Below are 16,484 nucleotides of genomic sequence, written 5' to 3' on the forward strand. Positions count from 1 at the left end.
TCTCAGAATTACCATATGGTAATCTGATCCAGCAATTCCACTTCTGGATATATACCAGGAAAAAGTGAAAACAGGGCCTTGAACAGATAATTATATACCCATGTACATGGCAATATTATTCACAGAAGTCAAAAGGCAAATGCAACCTAAGTGTCCATTGGCTGACGACTAGGTAAACAAAATGTGGTTTATATATGCAATGGATATTATTCAGCCTTAGAAAGAAAAGAAATTTTCACACATGGCTACAACATGGGTGAACTTTGAAGCCATTTTGTTAAGTGAAATAAGCCAGTCACAAAAGAACAAATGTTGTATGATTTCACTTACATGAGGATCCGAGAGTAGTTCAATACATAGAGACACAGAGTAGAATGGTGGTTGCCAAGGGCTGGGGAGTGGTGGACATGTGGAGTTAGGATTTAATGAGTACAGTGTTAGATGAGGAAGTTGAAAAAGTTTTGGAGATGGAGGTGGTAATCTTTGCAGAGCAATGTAAATGTACTTAACGCTATAGAACCACACACTTAAAACTGGTTAAAATGGTAAACTGTAGGCTGTGATATTTCACCACAAAAAAAATGACAAAGCTCAATATTCTTACTGAGATTCAGCCATTTTCTTTGAATAAATGCTCCTCGGATTGTTGCAAGATATTGGTTAGTGTCCAGAGTTCTGAAAAAGTTGTTTTTGACAATTTTTCCAGTGTTCTCATTGCTTTTAAGGGGGAGTAGATTTTCATGCCCTCACTCGGCAATTCTGGATGTGCTTTTCCCTCTACCATGTTTTCTCTTTCTGTTTGTCTCACTTATTTTTCTGCTAATTTTATCTCCTTTCTTGCCTTTTTAGTTGATGGATTACATTTATTTTTGTTACTAGCATTCATTTGATTTCTCATAAGATTTTCCTCTCTCTTCTGAAAAATCACACAACCCAGGGGCCGGCCCCGTGGCGTAGGGGTCAAGTGCATGTGCTCCACTGCTGGTGGCTCAGGGTTCGGGTCCCAGGCGCACACCAACGCATTGCTTGTCAGGCCATGCTGTGGCGGCGTTCCACATAAAGTGGAGGAAGATCAGCACAAATGTTAGCTCAAGGCCAGTCTTCCTCAGCAAAAAGAGGAGGACTGGCACGGATGTTAGCTCAGGGCTGATCCTCCTCACACACACACACACAAAATTACACAACCCACTTCTTATCTTTATTGGTAACTCTTGATTTTTTTTCATTCTTACTGGAAATCTAAAGTTACTCCCTTCATCCATCTCCCAAAGAGCACAGGGACCTTAGAAGACCAATTCTCACCATTCCAATACAAAATTTTGCTTTTGGGGAATCTAGTATTTTATATTTTGTCCTCATGTTTAACCTAATAAGTTAGATATTGTTGTTCTTATTTTGTACACACAAAGTGTGTACACTCATGTTTACCAGTTTCTTTGTTCACCGTTCCTTCTTGTATCAGATGGAGCATCCTTCTGGGTTTTATATGCCTTACTTTTGAAGCACATCATTTAGAAGTTCTATTTCATAAATGTTTGTGAGAGTAAACTCTGTCAGGTGTTTACATTTCTGAAAATGTCTTTATTTTACCCTTGATCTTGAAGTACACTTTTGGTGCCTAACAGATTCTAGGTGTATAGTTGTTTGAAAAGTATTTTCCTGTGGTTTTCTGGCTTGCATTGTTATCAATCTAATTGCCATTACTTTGCATGTGATCTGACTTTTCTACTACTTTGAAGATCAGCTTTGTTCTTTGCTATCTTGTAAATTCACTATAGTGTGTTTCAATATAGATTTAAAAGAAATTTTTTATTGATGTCTTAATAGTTTATAACATCGTGAAATTTTGGTTGTACATTATTGTTTGTCAGTCACCATATAAGTGCCTCCCTTCACCCCTTGTGCCTATACCCCAACCCCCTTGCCCCTGGTAACCACCATACAGTTCTCTCTGTCCGTGTGTTGGTTTATATTCCACATATGCGTGAAATCATGCAGTGTTAATTTTTCTTTCTATGGCTTATTTCACTTAACATAATACCTCCAGGTCCATCCATGTTGTTGCAAATGGGATGATTTTGTCTTTTTTTTACGGCTGAGTAGTATTCCATTGCGTCTATATACCACATCTTCTTTATCCAATCATCAGTCGAGGGACACGGGTTACTTCCATTTCTTGGCCAAGTGAATAATGCTGCGACGAACATAGGGGTGCATAAACCTCTGGGTTGTTGATTTCAGGTTCATTGGATAGATTCCCAGTAGTGAGATAGCTGGCTTATAGAGTATTTCTATTTTTAATTTTTTGAGGAATCTCCATACTGTTTTCCATAGGGGCTGTACCAATTTGCATTCCCACCAGCAGTGAATGAGGGCTCCTGTTTCTCCACAACATCTCCCACATTTGTTGTTTTTTGTCTTGGTGATTATAGCAAGTCATATATCCGACAAGGGGTTAATCTCCATAATATATAAAGAACTCACACAACTGCGTAACAAAAAAACAAACAACCTGATCAAAAAATGGGCAAAGGAAATGAACAGATACTTCGCCAAAGAAGATATACAGATGGCCGTCAGTTTACTGCTAGATAACTAATAATGTAGTTCCTTTGGCCTATTTAATATAAACATAGGTTAATAATCCTTTCCAGAGAAATCTGAATTCTTTTCCAGTACAGAGAAAATTTGTGCTACTAGAACATTCTTTTACTTTGTGCTACCAGTAACAGGGCACACATCTCCAATCTTGAGACTTTTACCAAGCACCAATGAAGTATAAATGGTATCAGAATTGATTCTGGCTTTGCAGAGTCTTACCAAGTTTTACTTCTCTCAAAGTTTATGGGACTGAGCCATACAACATCTGAATATGGATTCAAATGAGTTGATAAAAATGTTCATGTGACTCAAATCCATCTCCACATAACCTGATTGGGGCTACTATATTGAGGAGAGAAAGTGGCATAAGAGTATCATGTTTGTGCTTTGAATCTCAGAAAGATAATTTTATATGTCCTTGCTAGGCATTGGCAAGTCAGGATTTAAAACATTTTAATGGGACAAGAGATTTAAATTCTTGACGCCAGGGATATGACTTGGAATCATAAATTCCATCCCCAAAGTCCAGAGTTTATAGGGTGAAATCTAAGATTACACAAGTTGTATTTAGTAAAGATGAACCAGGGAAAGGTTTCCAGCTCTGATAATGTCACTGTGCTCTGATTAGAAAAGGAAGACTACAAATTCAGTAAATTGGCATGCAGAAGATTCTGTGCAGTTTATTACTGTTAAAAAAGTTATCTTTCAAAGGCGAAATGGCTTTAGTCAAGGGAATATGTAGTAACAGGGATACAGATAAAATCTGAGTGCAGACTTGATATATGAACTTTCCCTAATAAGGGGAAATTAGGGAAGACGTTTCCCTAATTTGAGGTGCCCAGCATGTTTACCTCAATTCTATCCACATGTCCCTCTCTTCCATACGTTCTAGCATCTTGATGTCACATGGCATTTCTCTCAATCTCTCTCTCTCTCCTTGTTCTACTTTCCTGGCTGGCATATGAAATAACTACATTTTTCGAAGATGTTGTAATAGCTGTTACAATAGAGGAACAGCATGTAGACCAGTGGTTGTTCTCTCATTTCCAGGACCGCTTCCTAAATTACATTTCTTATTGTGGCACCTTTCTGCTGCCATGACAACCACGCAAGGAATGGAACAGACCACACCAGGGGCTGGCCCTGTTGTGTACCAGCCAGGACAGCAGGCTGCTCTAAATGCACATCTGTGGAAAGGGATGCCAGAGAAGTTCTTGCAGGGGGAACCAAAAGTCCTCGGGGTAAGTCAGTTGTGGATCTGAGAGAAGACAAGTCATGTTGTAGGAACAAAACAGATCAGATCTAACACCAAATACTCTGTCCCACTAGCATCATAATACATCAGCCAGTCCTAGAAACACCAGTATTTTGTATTCAGGCCTTGTCACTTGAAAAATAATACAATATTCTATTACAGCATGCTTCCGATTTAGTTGTATCTAAAATACAGTGACTTAAGATCTACTCTAGGGTTGTGGGTCATCCGTGGTAACTATATTTAACTTCAGCATGGAAGAGGTGAGACCAAAAAAACGCCACATATGCACCAACTGGTGTCCTATCCACAGACCTTCCTGATAGCTGACGGTCCCATATTATTAGAATCTCTCTCTGGGGAATTTTCTTACCCTTCTTCTATCCTCTCTGCATTTACGTCTGGAGTGTCAGGTGGGTGTCCCTAAAAGACCCGGAGGGTTAAAAGAAAGACAGGTTAGTGCAGGTGGAAGGACAGTGACTATAGAGGTTTATCTCTAGCCCAAGCTTTAAACCAATGGGACAAAGTCATTATGACACTTTGTATCCTTTGGATGCCATGGGGTAAAATACTCCAACTTCTCTATTTTAGACCCCTGTACTCACTCATGTCCTCACGTCCCAGACCCCAGGAAGACGGCATATTGTGCTTCTCTTTGTCTTCCTCTGCACGTGCTCTCCTTCTTTAGATTACTTCTCCTTGCTAGAATGTTTGCTTCCTAATTTCTGGATCACTCCGGTCTGAGCATGTGTGAAGGAGAGCACCATTGTGGTAGCAGTAGCATCATAGGTAGGTATCAGTAAAGCAGCTCTGGGTAGGTCCTGGTACACTCTTTTTTTTTCATCTTGAGATTCCTGAGGCAATTTGAATAGGTATACCAAGAGATAAATTTAGTAAGTTAATATATCCACGGTTCTTTATATGAAGAAGGTGACAGGAGAATATAAAGAAGACCATCTGCCTATCTCAAAAGATAGAGAATAAGGGTAACTTAGCGGTTGGGAAGGGAGTAGCTTGGGTGCCATTTTTGTGGTAGATAATCAGTTTTTACTTTCTTCATCATTTCTAGGTTGTGCAGATCCTGATTGCCCTGATGAACTTCAGCTTGGGAATAATCATGATTAGTGTCATGATGTCATACACTGGAGGTTATTATTTCCGACCCTTATCAGTGTACTCAGGGTACACAATTTGGGGGTCGCTTCTGGTGAGCAGAATACCATTTGATATAGTTGGAGAAACAAAACATATTTGTTAATATCCTGAGCATTGGAATAGTATGCTAACCCTATGTTGTAGTTCTATAACTTTGAGAAAGTTCTCTAACCTCTTTTGACTCAATTTTCTCATATGTAAAGTGGGAATAACAACATAAAACTCATAGAAAGCTAGGCAGATTAAATATTTAATGTGTATTAGTTAGGATATGTTACAGCAACATGTACCAAAAAGTCCAAACCAGAATGAATTAAACATTGAAAGCATTGATTATTTCACAACAAAAAGCTCGGTAACTAGTCATTTTCAGAGTTGGTTGATTCAGGAGTTACCTTATTGAGGTAACCCCATTAAGGACTGCTGGCATACCTAATCAGACTTGTTGACACATCTCATGGTTCATAAATGTTTTGTAATGCATAAATATTTTATATTCCTAAGCCAACTATAGGCAAAAGTCATGGATTTGCCATTATTGACTTGGACTAATCAAGATTTACCTCTATGGATGGCAAGGGTTCATTGAAGCTCATGGGAGTCTGAACAAAATGAGGATTTTGTTAGCAAGGGAGAAGAGGAGACATGGCTGGTATGCAGGCAGTTTATAGTCCACTATCAGATCTTAGAAAATTGTTAGCTTAGCAAATGCAACTGCTATTAGCTAAATTTTGTCTCATAAGTTTAGTATCAATAAGTATAATTAAAATGGAATTAAAATTTAAGAGATATTAAAAATTTCCCCCCAGAACAAAATGCAAGAGAGTAACTCTGCAAATTGAGAGTGTAAATAGAGTATAAAGTATCAAGTTTTACCTACTGACAAGAGGAAAAGACATTTATAAACTGGGTTTGTATTAGAATCAGGGAACCTATTCAAGTGTTGTAGAGTTTCCATTTATCTACAAAGTTGACAATGAGATAGTTTAGAGTTTAAAGTCTATAATGAGCTGGCTTTTTGTGCCCCTTTGCCTGTTTATAGAAAAAATGCAAGCTTCTAAGAACAGTAAATGCTGTTCACCTTCTGGGCAGTGGTGCAATGCTTTATATATCTAATCATACTGATGTCAAAGGTAGCTCTTATCAAACTCTTACTATGATCTAGGCACTCTTCTAAGTGCTTTCTATGTACAATGCCCTTTCAAACAATCATCACAAATTTCTGAGAAAGGATTTGTCATTGTCCTCATTTTATGGATGAAGAAATTGGGACTTAGAGAGATTAGGTAACTTGCTCAAGATCACAGAATTATTGGTAGGGGAATCAGGGCTCAAATAGGATCTGTCTAATCCCAGTATTTCATGCATCTAACCACTCTAGTTTTCTGCTTCCCTTTTCATTTCCTTTTCAAGACCACTTTGGAGACCAGTTTTCATAATTTATGCCTTCTACACATGTTCAGTAGATTACCAGGAACTGCAGGAGCTGTGTTTGTCAACTGAGCCATCACTCAGACTATTGTAGGAATCCCACTAGATGAGCCTTTGTTTAATTTGAAACATTTTTTGCTGGTACCTTCAATTACTCTTTCTACCTTCTTTCTGAACCTCACCTGTGAAGTGCCTCCTTTTTCTCCCTTATACAGTACAAGAGCCAACACCAAGAACCAATCACAAATTTCTCTTATTTTTGGTCCTTTAGTCCCCAGTAAAGCGATATGTCCTTCATCAGAATCCTATAAAATTATCCCCACATTAGTCCATTTGTTCAAGTTTTGTTTTGTGTACTTTTAGAACATTTTAATGTTTTATTTCTATATATCTTGCACATTCCTTGTTAAGTTTTTTCTCTCAGAAAGTGTATATATATTTTTGCTGGGATAAATGAAGTACTCTGATGAAATCGTATCTTCAAACACACAAACATGCACATATTTATAATATGTATATATAATTTCTGTGTATAATGATGTTCCCATGTGCCTTATTGAATTTTCTTAGAGTTTATAGTGGTTTTTGTTGATAATCTTGGATGTTTGCGGTATAACATATTCATGGTTAAATAACAGTAATTTTAACCATTTGCTTCAAATAGTTTTCTTATATAATCATTTTGGTGAAGATGCTACGAATAATAATACATAATAGTCTACATCTTTATCTTGATTTTGAGTTTAATGATATGGCCTTAGTGTTTCCCCATTAGACAAGAAGAATACTTTTAGACTGAGACAGATGTTCTATCATGTTACGGAAAATGGAAACGTCATATTTTATAAATAATGTTTAAGTCAATAATAATGTTGAATTCTATTAAATGTCTTACCAATATTGTAACCATGAATAGCAATTATCGTGTTTCTCCTTAAATCCATTAATTTCATAATTTATAACAATACTTCAATATTAAAAAATCTGGACATTTGAAGAAATACTCCACATATTCATGATTCGTATCATATAATATGATGGATGAGTCTCCCTGATATTTCTTTCCAGAGGAGACTTAGTTTACATTAATCATTTCTATGTCTTGGTATATAGAAATTTGTTGAAGAAATTTATCAAGCTGTTTCCTTAGATCAGTCTTCTTTTATATTAAGATAGAAGTTTTGAAACTTCTGAAATCAAATTTGGAAAGCAGACCCAGAAACTCAAACAGTTAAATAGTTTAAGGCAGGCAATCCTATCAACTTCACCTCAGTCATTTTAGCTAAATGGAAAATAGTTACCCAATGGATGGAGTCAAATGAAATAGCATATTCTAATCATCATCTAATATAGAACTTAAAAATTTTCTTTGCTACTATTTTATTTAAAACTTTTAATAGTCTTTTTAAAATGAAAATAATCATTGGCTTTTTTTCTTTTTTAATATCTTATTAAATTTTGGCACCATATTAGGGTTACTTCATATCAGGAAGTGAAAAGCTTTCTTCATATTTCAATACCCTAACCACTTTAAATACCATCACAGTTAGACACATTCTGAAAGGATTAATAAATTGTCCTGTGAATCCATCTGGTAGAATTTCTCTCTTGTTTCTGGGAATAGAGGACAGTTATTTACAAACTTTTGTGTTTCTTCCAATATAATTGTCTGTTTAGCATATTTATCACATTTTGGGACAGCTTTTAGTAAGTTATGACTTCAAATATTTGTTTAAAGTATTTTACATGTATTTTTCTCCTTGTTATTAGTTTATTATTTCAGGTTCCTTGTCAATTGTAGCAGGAACTAGAACTACAAGATGTCTGGTGAGTAATATTTCCTCTGTTTTGTTCAAAAAGATGAAGAATTAACCATGTATATATTCTGCCAGAATAAAAAACAATTTTGTTTGTTTTTAAAAAGTCAGAAGAGATTGTAACTTTTACCTAGTTGAATCTGTCTTTCAAAAATTGGAATAAAAAATTGGCTGATAATAAAATTACGGACATGAGAATGAATAATTTGGGAAGGTAATTGCTGAGAGAATCTTTATGAAAATACAGAGAATTTCTGAGAGGAAACATCAAATGAATCAATCATACAAACCCTACACCTTGAGATCCAGCCCCCAATGACAGTGCCACCAAATGTTGGTATTACATTGCATTTATTGACTTATTGATGAAAATATGTATTCCAACTGTATGCAGAGAGCACTTTTATTCAGTGTGCAATGAAGGAAATTCAGAATAAGGCTGTTAAATAAGAAGAATCAAATTTGGGCCGGCCCCATGGCTTAGCGGTTAAGTGCACGCGCTCCGCTGCTGGCAGCCCGGGTTCGGATCCCCGGCGCCCACCGCTTCTCCGGCCATGCTGGGGCCGCGTCCCACATACAGCAACTGGAAGGATGTGCAGCTATGACATACAACTATCTACTGGGGCTTTGGGGGGAAAAAATAAATAAATAAAATCTTTAAAAAAAAAAAAAAAGAAGAATCAAATTTAAGACAAAGCTTTCATGCCTATATGTCTTTCACAAAGCCAATAAAAGGCAAAAGCCCCTATCTCAACAAATGTTTATCCTAGCTAAAACCATATTTGAGTTTTCTTCACTCAAAGATAAATACCAAACTATGGAGTTGATCAATACAGCTTTTCCAAATCTGACTTCTATCTGCCTCCCTAACAACTCCTCCTGATATAGCCATAACCATTAAAACCTACCTCGTGCTACAGCCACACTTTCATACTTTCTTGAACAATTTTAGTTCTTATCAAAAGTATCCATAACTTCACTGAGAGAGAGAATGTAGGAAATGGAATACACAGCAAAGGGAGATCATACACAAAAAGTATGGAGGCATGAGAGGCAAGTGGAATTTAGAAAATAATGAGAAGTCAGGCACCTGAAACAGAACATGGTAGGAGATGGACACAGACAGGACTGTCCAGCTAAAGTGTGAAGGGTATTGAAAGCCCTGCTGAGGAGATTGGGGTTGATCTCTTGTGGCCATGGGAGTTATCTAAAGGATTTAAGTGTGGGAATAAGTGGATCGTATTTGTGTTTTGGCAGGAGATTAGAGTTGAAACTGCTATAAAGAAAGAGACAGGTTAGGAGACTATTGCAATAACCAAGATAGAGAAGATGGACTGGGTTGGACAAGAAGTAGTGAGTATAAAGTGATTGATGGAGACATATCTGAGGATGTTGTTGGATTAATTGATTTTCCTTCTTTTCTAGGTCCTAGGTAGCCTAGGAGCGAATATCACCAGCTCTGTCTTTGCTGCAGCAGGGATCTTAATCACTATGATCAGCATGATTTTTTTCTCACACATTTACCCTCACTGTCACCATGTTCCGGGGGATGAGAATTGTTTCAGGATTGTAACTGTGTTAACGGTTAGTGCTTCCTCTTTTCATGGGATACTGTGGTGGAAGCACGTCACAGGAGCCCTGCCTCTGGCAAAAGTAACAATCAGTATCCCCTAATTGATGAATCACTTTGGGAAGTTAGAAGTGATTGACAATTAGGGAAATCTTTTATTTAGGAGTCAGGCCCACATCTCATCTCTCTCTTTGTTCCTTCTCCAAATGTGATGAGAGAAAGTAAGAAGAAAGCTCATAGTTATATAACACACACTCTGTAATAGTTAGTGTGATAACCATTTTGATTAATTTTTCCTGCTTCATTTCAAAACACTGGTAAGTGTGTACTGTTATCCACTCTAAAAATAGAGCCAAGATGTCAGTCTCTATATGTCCCCTAGCTTCCTGGTGGAGCCTGATGCCATTACCTGGTTCTCTAATAATAAAGTAAAATTGTCTTGAACATTATCTGACAAATGGTGAATAATCCAGTATCCCTCCCAACATGTCTGAATATTCTTGCAAGGTTAAGCTTTTTGGCCTCAACATCCAGCTCCTGGCAAATTCTCAATCTCCATTCTGTATTTTACTACTTTTCTGTACCACTTGCCCTCATCTAGATATTATCCTAATTGCTTTATTCTCCAAATTACCACTTACAAAAGATTTTGTAGGTAGTGAAACATCTAGAAGTTTTGGGTAAGTGTGGGGAAGAAGAGTTACTGCTGCACCCATAGAAGACTAAAATGCAGTGAAATCTTTATTATTAAAGTCTATTAGCCATTCTCAACACCACTCAGTTTTCTGTTATCTCCTCTCCATTTGAGTTTCCAGCCTTTCACTGTACTGCTTAGTTCTTTCTCTCATTCTCTCCTTTTCTCATCCAAATTTGGAAACTCGGCATTCTTCCTAACTTCTTATGCAGATCAATCACATTACCTTTTCTTCATTCCTAGCTAATCCTAGGTGAGTCTAGAATGCTATATATTCACACTAAAATAACCTCTTCAGTGTCTTTGCTAAAATAATTTACTTCCCTTGAGATTTCTAACAGTTCTAATAGTGAGTAATTATATTTTTTGCCACTCACTCAAAATAAGAAGAGTTTCTGCAGAGGGCTTACATTTTCTTCCCAAAGTCACACAATTAAAAATTGATGAAGGAAGATTAAATTCTGTAACTTCCTGCCTCTAATCCTCTTATTATTTAATATTGTTCATGCAGTTATGGTGAAGAAGAATCTCACTTCCCGTTGTCTGGAGTTCTCTCCACTCGTAGACTTTAAGGGCACAATGGTAGGGATGAGATCTGGAACTGACCGGCTTCATAGGGCTGGCTTCACGAGCACGGGTTTGTGTGGTCACGAAGGGCTTTGTCGTTAGAAGGGCTCCACACTTGGTTTACTGCTCTGCTCTTGCTGCCTTGAAGTTCTTAATACTTTTTCCACAAGAGGCCCTATAAATGCTGTAGCCAGTCCTGCTTTTATCTCAATCACCTTCTCCCAGAGACCATCACAAATCCCTATTGTGTGAGCATTTTTTCTGCCTGTCCTTATAGCAGAGCACATCCATAAGGGCTTCCTGGGATCAGAAGCACCAGGTCTATTCCTACCTGGGCACCTGCACAGTCAGTCCACAGGTCTATGAGCCCACACTTTATGCCCAGTCCTAGGGTTGACACTCTGGGAGATGTAAGAAGGAGACCAGGCCCCTACCTTCAGGAATATCCAGTTCTCCTGAGAGGAAAAGATAGAAATATAGGAAAACAGTTAGAAGTTGACAAAGGCCCAAGGGCTTACTTTTGAACATAACTATAAAAAGAAGTTAGAAAGGAGTGAACACTTTGAAGGAAAGATAGAGCGTGCAGTATCTGGAATCATTAGCAGAACCAGATGAAATTGCCAATGATCAACTCTACTTGATCTAGAAATACTGTGGTTTCATATGGCTCAAACTATATATATTATATGTATTTTTTCTACTTTTTGTTGGAAATCTAGCCTGAAACCTGTTTTTGTAAATGAAGTTTTATTGAAACATAGCCACACCCATGTGTTTACATATTGTTTATGGCTGCTGTTGTGCTGTGACATCAGACTTGAGTATTTGTGACCACATGGCCTGCAAAACCTAAAATATATGCTAGCTGACCCCTGATAGAAAGTTTGTTAACTCCTGGTCTACCCTACTAGATGGTAAAATCCTTGAGGTTAGAGAAATTGTTTTGTTTGCTGTTCCATCATCTGTGCCTACAATTCCTGAAACTTACAGGCTGCTGCATATGTTGAAGAGATGAGTAAATAGATAAAGAAAGAATGAATGCAAATATTCTGAAGCTTCACTTGAGTCAGTGTTGCTCATGTCCTGGGCTCTTGATCTGTTGGCTCTTCCACTGCAGAGGTACTATCCCTATCCATGGAGAAAAAAGAGAGAATATTTAGACAAAAGTATCCTAGGCATCAATTCAGGCATCCTGTTCAAGTTTTTAGAAATAAGAGTAATGCCCAATATTTCTCAAATCTGACCATGTTTTTTGGCTACAGATTAGACCAAAAGCCAATTCTCTGGGGGGATGGATTCAAGACCAACTAACTTGGTGTTCATTGTTGCATTAGTTTTTTCTTGTTGCTGTAACAAATTACTACAACCTTACTGACTTAAGACAACATAAATTTATTATTTTACATTTCTGAAGGTCAAAAATTTGAAGAGTCTCACTGGGCTAAAATAATGTGTTGTCAGGTCTGTATTCCTCCCTGGAGGCTCTAAGGGAGAATCAATTTCCTTGCCTTTTCCAGCTTCTTGATGCTGCCTACATTCACACAATTGTGGTCGCATCCTCCATCTTCAAAGCAAGCAGTGCGACATCTTGAAATCTCTCTTGGACTTTGATTCTTCTGCCTCTACTCCCACATATAAGGGTTCTGTAATTATTTTGGGCTTACCAAATAATCCAAAATAATCCCTTCATCTCATGGTTAGCTAGTAAACCTTAATTCCCTCTGCAAACTTAATTCTTCTTTGCCACGTAACTTGACATATTCACAGGTTCTGGAGATTAGGATGTGGACCTCTTTGGTCTATTATTGTCCTGCCTACAATTATTACTCTGCCTTCAATTACAAAGATATGAGATCATATTATTATGTCAACTGTATGGAATTCCTAGTGTTTGAAAAAACTAGGTTGATTAGTATCTTGATGATCTTTTCCCCTCCTTTTATAGCATTTTCACATTCTGTATGTACAATAGCACTGGAAAGTAGAGGGTGGGGAAAATGATTATTTTATTAGTGAAAAAAGTGAGAGGATAAGTGACATTCAGCAGACTAAGAACTAGATAAAGCTATGGCTGCAATGAGGAGCCAGTTTTCCTGATCTCTGGCCCATGCTTCTTCTCTTTTGGTATTGTAATCAGTAGTCAATGTTTTGAACTTGTCATCCCTATTCCTCATGTTTCCTTGTTTTGAACTTCTTAGGGTATGGATGGTATAGTGCTGATTTTAAGTGTGCTGGAGATCTGCATTGCTGTGTCCCTCTCTATCTTTGGATTCAAAGTAACCTATTATAATCGTGGTCGGGTGAGTATTGGGCTTCCCTTGAAGATATGTGCATTCATTTTCTATTGCTGTGTAATAAATTATACAAACTTAGAGGCACAGAACAACACACATTTATTATCTCAGTTTTTTTTTGTCAAGAGTCTGGGCACAGGTTAGCTGGATTCTCTCGTTAGGGTCTTATAAGGCTAGAATCAAGGAGTTGGCTGGGGCTGTGGTCTCGGCTGAGGCCTCTGGTCTTCTTCCATGCTCACATGGCAGAATTTATTTCCTCTCAGCTGTGGAACTTATGACAACTTACTTCTATGTTGAGGCCTACAGGACAGCAAAAGTCTTTGGTTCTTTAAGCTTTTCTTAAAGCTTAAAGAATGGGGCCAGCCCAGTGGAATAGCAGTTAAGGTCACACATTCTGCTTCAGCGGCCCAGGGTTCGCTGGTTCGGATCCTGGTGTGGACCTATGCAGCGCTCATCAAGCCATGTTGAGGTGGCTTCCAACATAAAGCAACTAGAAGGAGGTACCACCATGACATACAACTGTTTACTGGGGCTTTAGGCAGAAAAAAGGGAAAAAGGAGGAGGATTGGCAACAGATGTTAGCTCAGGGCCAATCTTCCTCAATAAATAAATAAGTAAGTAAAAGAGAGAAAGAGAGGGAAGGAAGGAAGGAAGGAAGGAAGGGAGGGAGGGAGGAAGGAAGGAAGGAGAAGAGGAGAGGAGAGGAGAGGAGAGGAGAGCAGAATGGGTTCACATGAAAGGGTTCACATGATTAGATCAAGTCCATCCAGAGTAATGTCCTTTTTGATAAACTCAAAGTCAGCTGATTAGTAACCTCATCATACACGCAGGTCCCACCCATACTCCAAGGGAGGGAATCATTCAGGGACATGGTTGACTGAGTGTCGTCTTAGAATTCTGCCTACCACAGTGGACAAAGAAAAGCTATTTTCCTTCATTCTTACTCCCTCAAAGGGCCTCCTCTCTTATTCCAGATCAGAATACTTCACAATGGAGAGGTCCCCAGAGAGTGCCAGATGTTACTCCATTATCTTATTATTGCAAACTTCCCTGGGCTGCTGAAGAAAGTCAGCATTTCACACTTCTCTATCAGTGTGTGCAGACACCTGCCCATTCTCTTACCCTGAGACATGCAGCAAATCCTCCTGGCTGCTGAGAAGAAAGAATGTCATGTGGAAAGGATTGGGAAATGGGAGGAGAGAATGGACCAAGGGGCAAGAGGAAGAATAGAACAAGAATATCTTCCAAGAACTGAGAGTTCCAGGGTGAGAAAATGGATATTAAAAGCCCAAGAGATGCTCATTAGTTTCATTACCCAAAGGCCCAGGTCAGACAAAGGCCAATCAAAATCATAAAATAATAATAGTCTGATAAGATTATTATTCCGGTGCTCTTCTTCCCCATTTTGTGCCTCCTTCCTTTCTTTTGGGGCGCCCATACTTCACTACATCCCCCAGCCCACAGCCCTTCCCTACAGAAGAGAGAGTGACTAAATCACATTAAAGCTATTAGTGGACTCTTGCATTATAAGACCCTGGAAGCTAGCTTTTCTCAGCAATTCCTAGTGATTTTGTAATTTCGTTAAGTGAACCGTTTGAACAAGGAAACAAACTCCTCAGTAACGTTCATATCATAATATCTAGGCCAGTGTTCCCTTCTGCTCCTAGACTAGTTACAGAGCTGGGGAACTTTGCTCTCCCTAATTCCACTGGTTACAGAGCTGGAAAGTGTGAATCAAGAAAAGCAATGGCTTTGGGGCATATAATGCCTACATCTTTATCTCTTCCTGGATCCCCGCCCCCCATATACTCCATTTCACATTGAGTTTGTGGATGAATGACCAGCATTTTCCTTAGTTTACTAATGATTCCTGCCACTCTGGGTCAGTGTGGTTTTTGCAATGCTTTAGTCATGGCCAGCAAAGCCGTATTTTGGTATGCTGTTGCCATCAGCAGAACAACCTGGTTTTGAAGAAAAGCTCTATATTTTCCATGACACCTTGGTTTACCCAACTTGTTGGGCACCATCATCCACATGTAAGATCAATCCACTTGCAAGACCACAACAACAGCTATCAGCATATCATGCCCAGAGCTATCATTCAGAGTTTTTCCTATATCTAAACTGAGCTAAAGAATGCCTGAGAAACCACACCAAATTGAGACCGAATTCAGAGAAGAAAGGATAGACTCTGATGATGATGATGACATTGTATGGACAGGAGTTGGAAAGCCCAAGGTTATTTGCTTGGCTCACCTATGGCATTCTGATTGATTCCACAGGTTGTGTTCACTCAGCCATCAAATCCTGATATAGCAGAAACAGCATCTCCCGCACCAGTCACAGGAGGTTTGATGCCACCAGCAGATCAACAGCAAAATGTTCCAGGAAACCTATATTGACAGTTATGCAAGAACCCCACTTGGGAAAGTACCAGAATCCAACTCTGATTTTGATATATATATAATTCAGAACTATGTTCTCATTTTCCCCCAAGAATTCAGCAACTCATTTCACTGGCTCTTGATCAACAATAATAGAAGTTAAATAAATATATCATGCATTTAGTGAGTGAATAGCACTTGAAAGTTTTTCACCCAACTTCAGGCCACTTTTAAAAGGACATGAAGGTGGCAAATAAGATTTGGCAGAATAAGGGCAAAAAGACATTGCTAAAGTAAAGTCTCCATGCAGACTACATGTTTCTGCTTCCCTGGCCAATACTCTTCCCACTTGTTTGACTTTCCTTTCCCGCCTTTGGGAACTCACAGTGTTTTTACCTTCAGAAAGTTGAGGTGTGTGGCTTTTCCCTGCTTTTTGTCTTCCTGCTTTCCTTTTCACATAGAAAATACCTTCAAACAGCACAGTCAGTCCTTTAATGTGCACAAATCATTATTTAGTGTAATACACACAGAGTAAAAATCACATCATGGATCAGATTCAACTTATATTTTCTCTCTCTCTCCCACTTCACCTTCCTCTTCTTCCCTATCTCTCATTCCCTCTCCTACAGGGCAGGGTTATATCCTACTCAAATTTGTATCCTGTGCCATATATGTGTTTGTGCAATACATGATATTTACTGAATGTTCATTAAGTA

At 38.4% G+C, this 16,484-nt stretch overlaps 1 protein-coding gene across 1 annotated transcript; it reads left to right on the forward strand.

Annotated features, from left to right (window-relative positions):
- The first annotated feature begins 3,698 nt into the window (after window positions 1-3,698).
- On the forward strand, window positions 3,699-15,786 carry LOC101391765 (membrane-spanning 4-domains subfamily A member 4A-like). The gene is made up of 6 exons (XM_014793134.2): window positions 3,699-3,842; window positions 4,926-5,063; window positions 8,213-8,269; window positions 9,685-9,843; window positions 13,289-13,390; window positions 15,667-15,786. The coding sequence occupies exons 1-6, from the start codon at window positions 3,699-3,701 to the stop codon at window positions 15,784-15,786; spliced, it is 720 nt and encodes a 239-aa protein (XP_014648620.2).
- The last annotated feature ends 698 nt before the right edge of the window (window positions 15,787-16,484 follow it).

Source organism: Ceratotherium simum, chromosome 34, assembly GCF_057802395.1.
Source record: "Ceratotherium simum simum isolate JZ-2026a chromosome 34, ASM5780239v1, whole genome shotgun sequence".
NCBI classification, from domain to species: Eukaryota; Metazoa; Chordata; class Mammalia; order Perissodactyla; family Rhinocerotidae; genus Ceratotherium; species Ceratotherium simum.

What these genes read in the sequence shown, in the direction of transcription:
- LOC101391765 (XM_014793134.2), top strand. Translation starts at nt 3,699, where the DNA reads ATGACAACCACGCAAGGAATGGAACAGACCACACCAGGGGCTGGCCCT. An exon ending in GGGAACCAAAAGTCCTCGGG is followed by an intron (nt 3,843 to 4,925) that starts GTAAGTCAGTTG and finishes CATCATTTCTAG; the next exon opens with GTTGTGCAGATCCTGATTGC. An exon ending in GGATTGTAACTGTGTTAACG is followed by an intron (nt 9,844 to 13,288) that starts GTTAGTGCTTCC and finishes TGAACTTCTTAG; the next exon opens with GGTATGGATGGTATAGTGCT.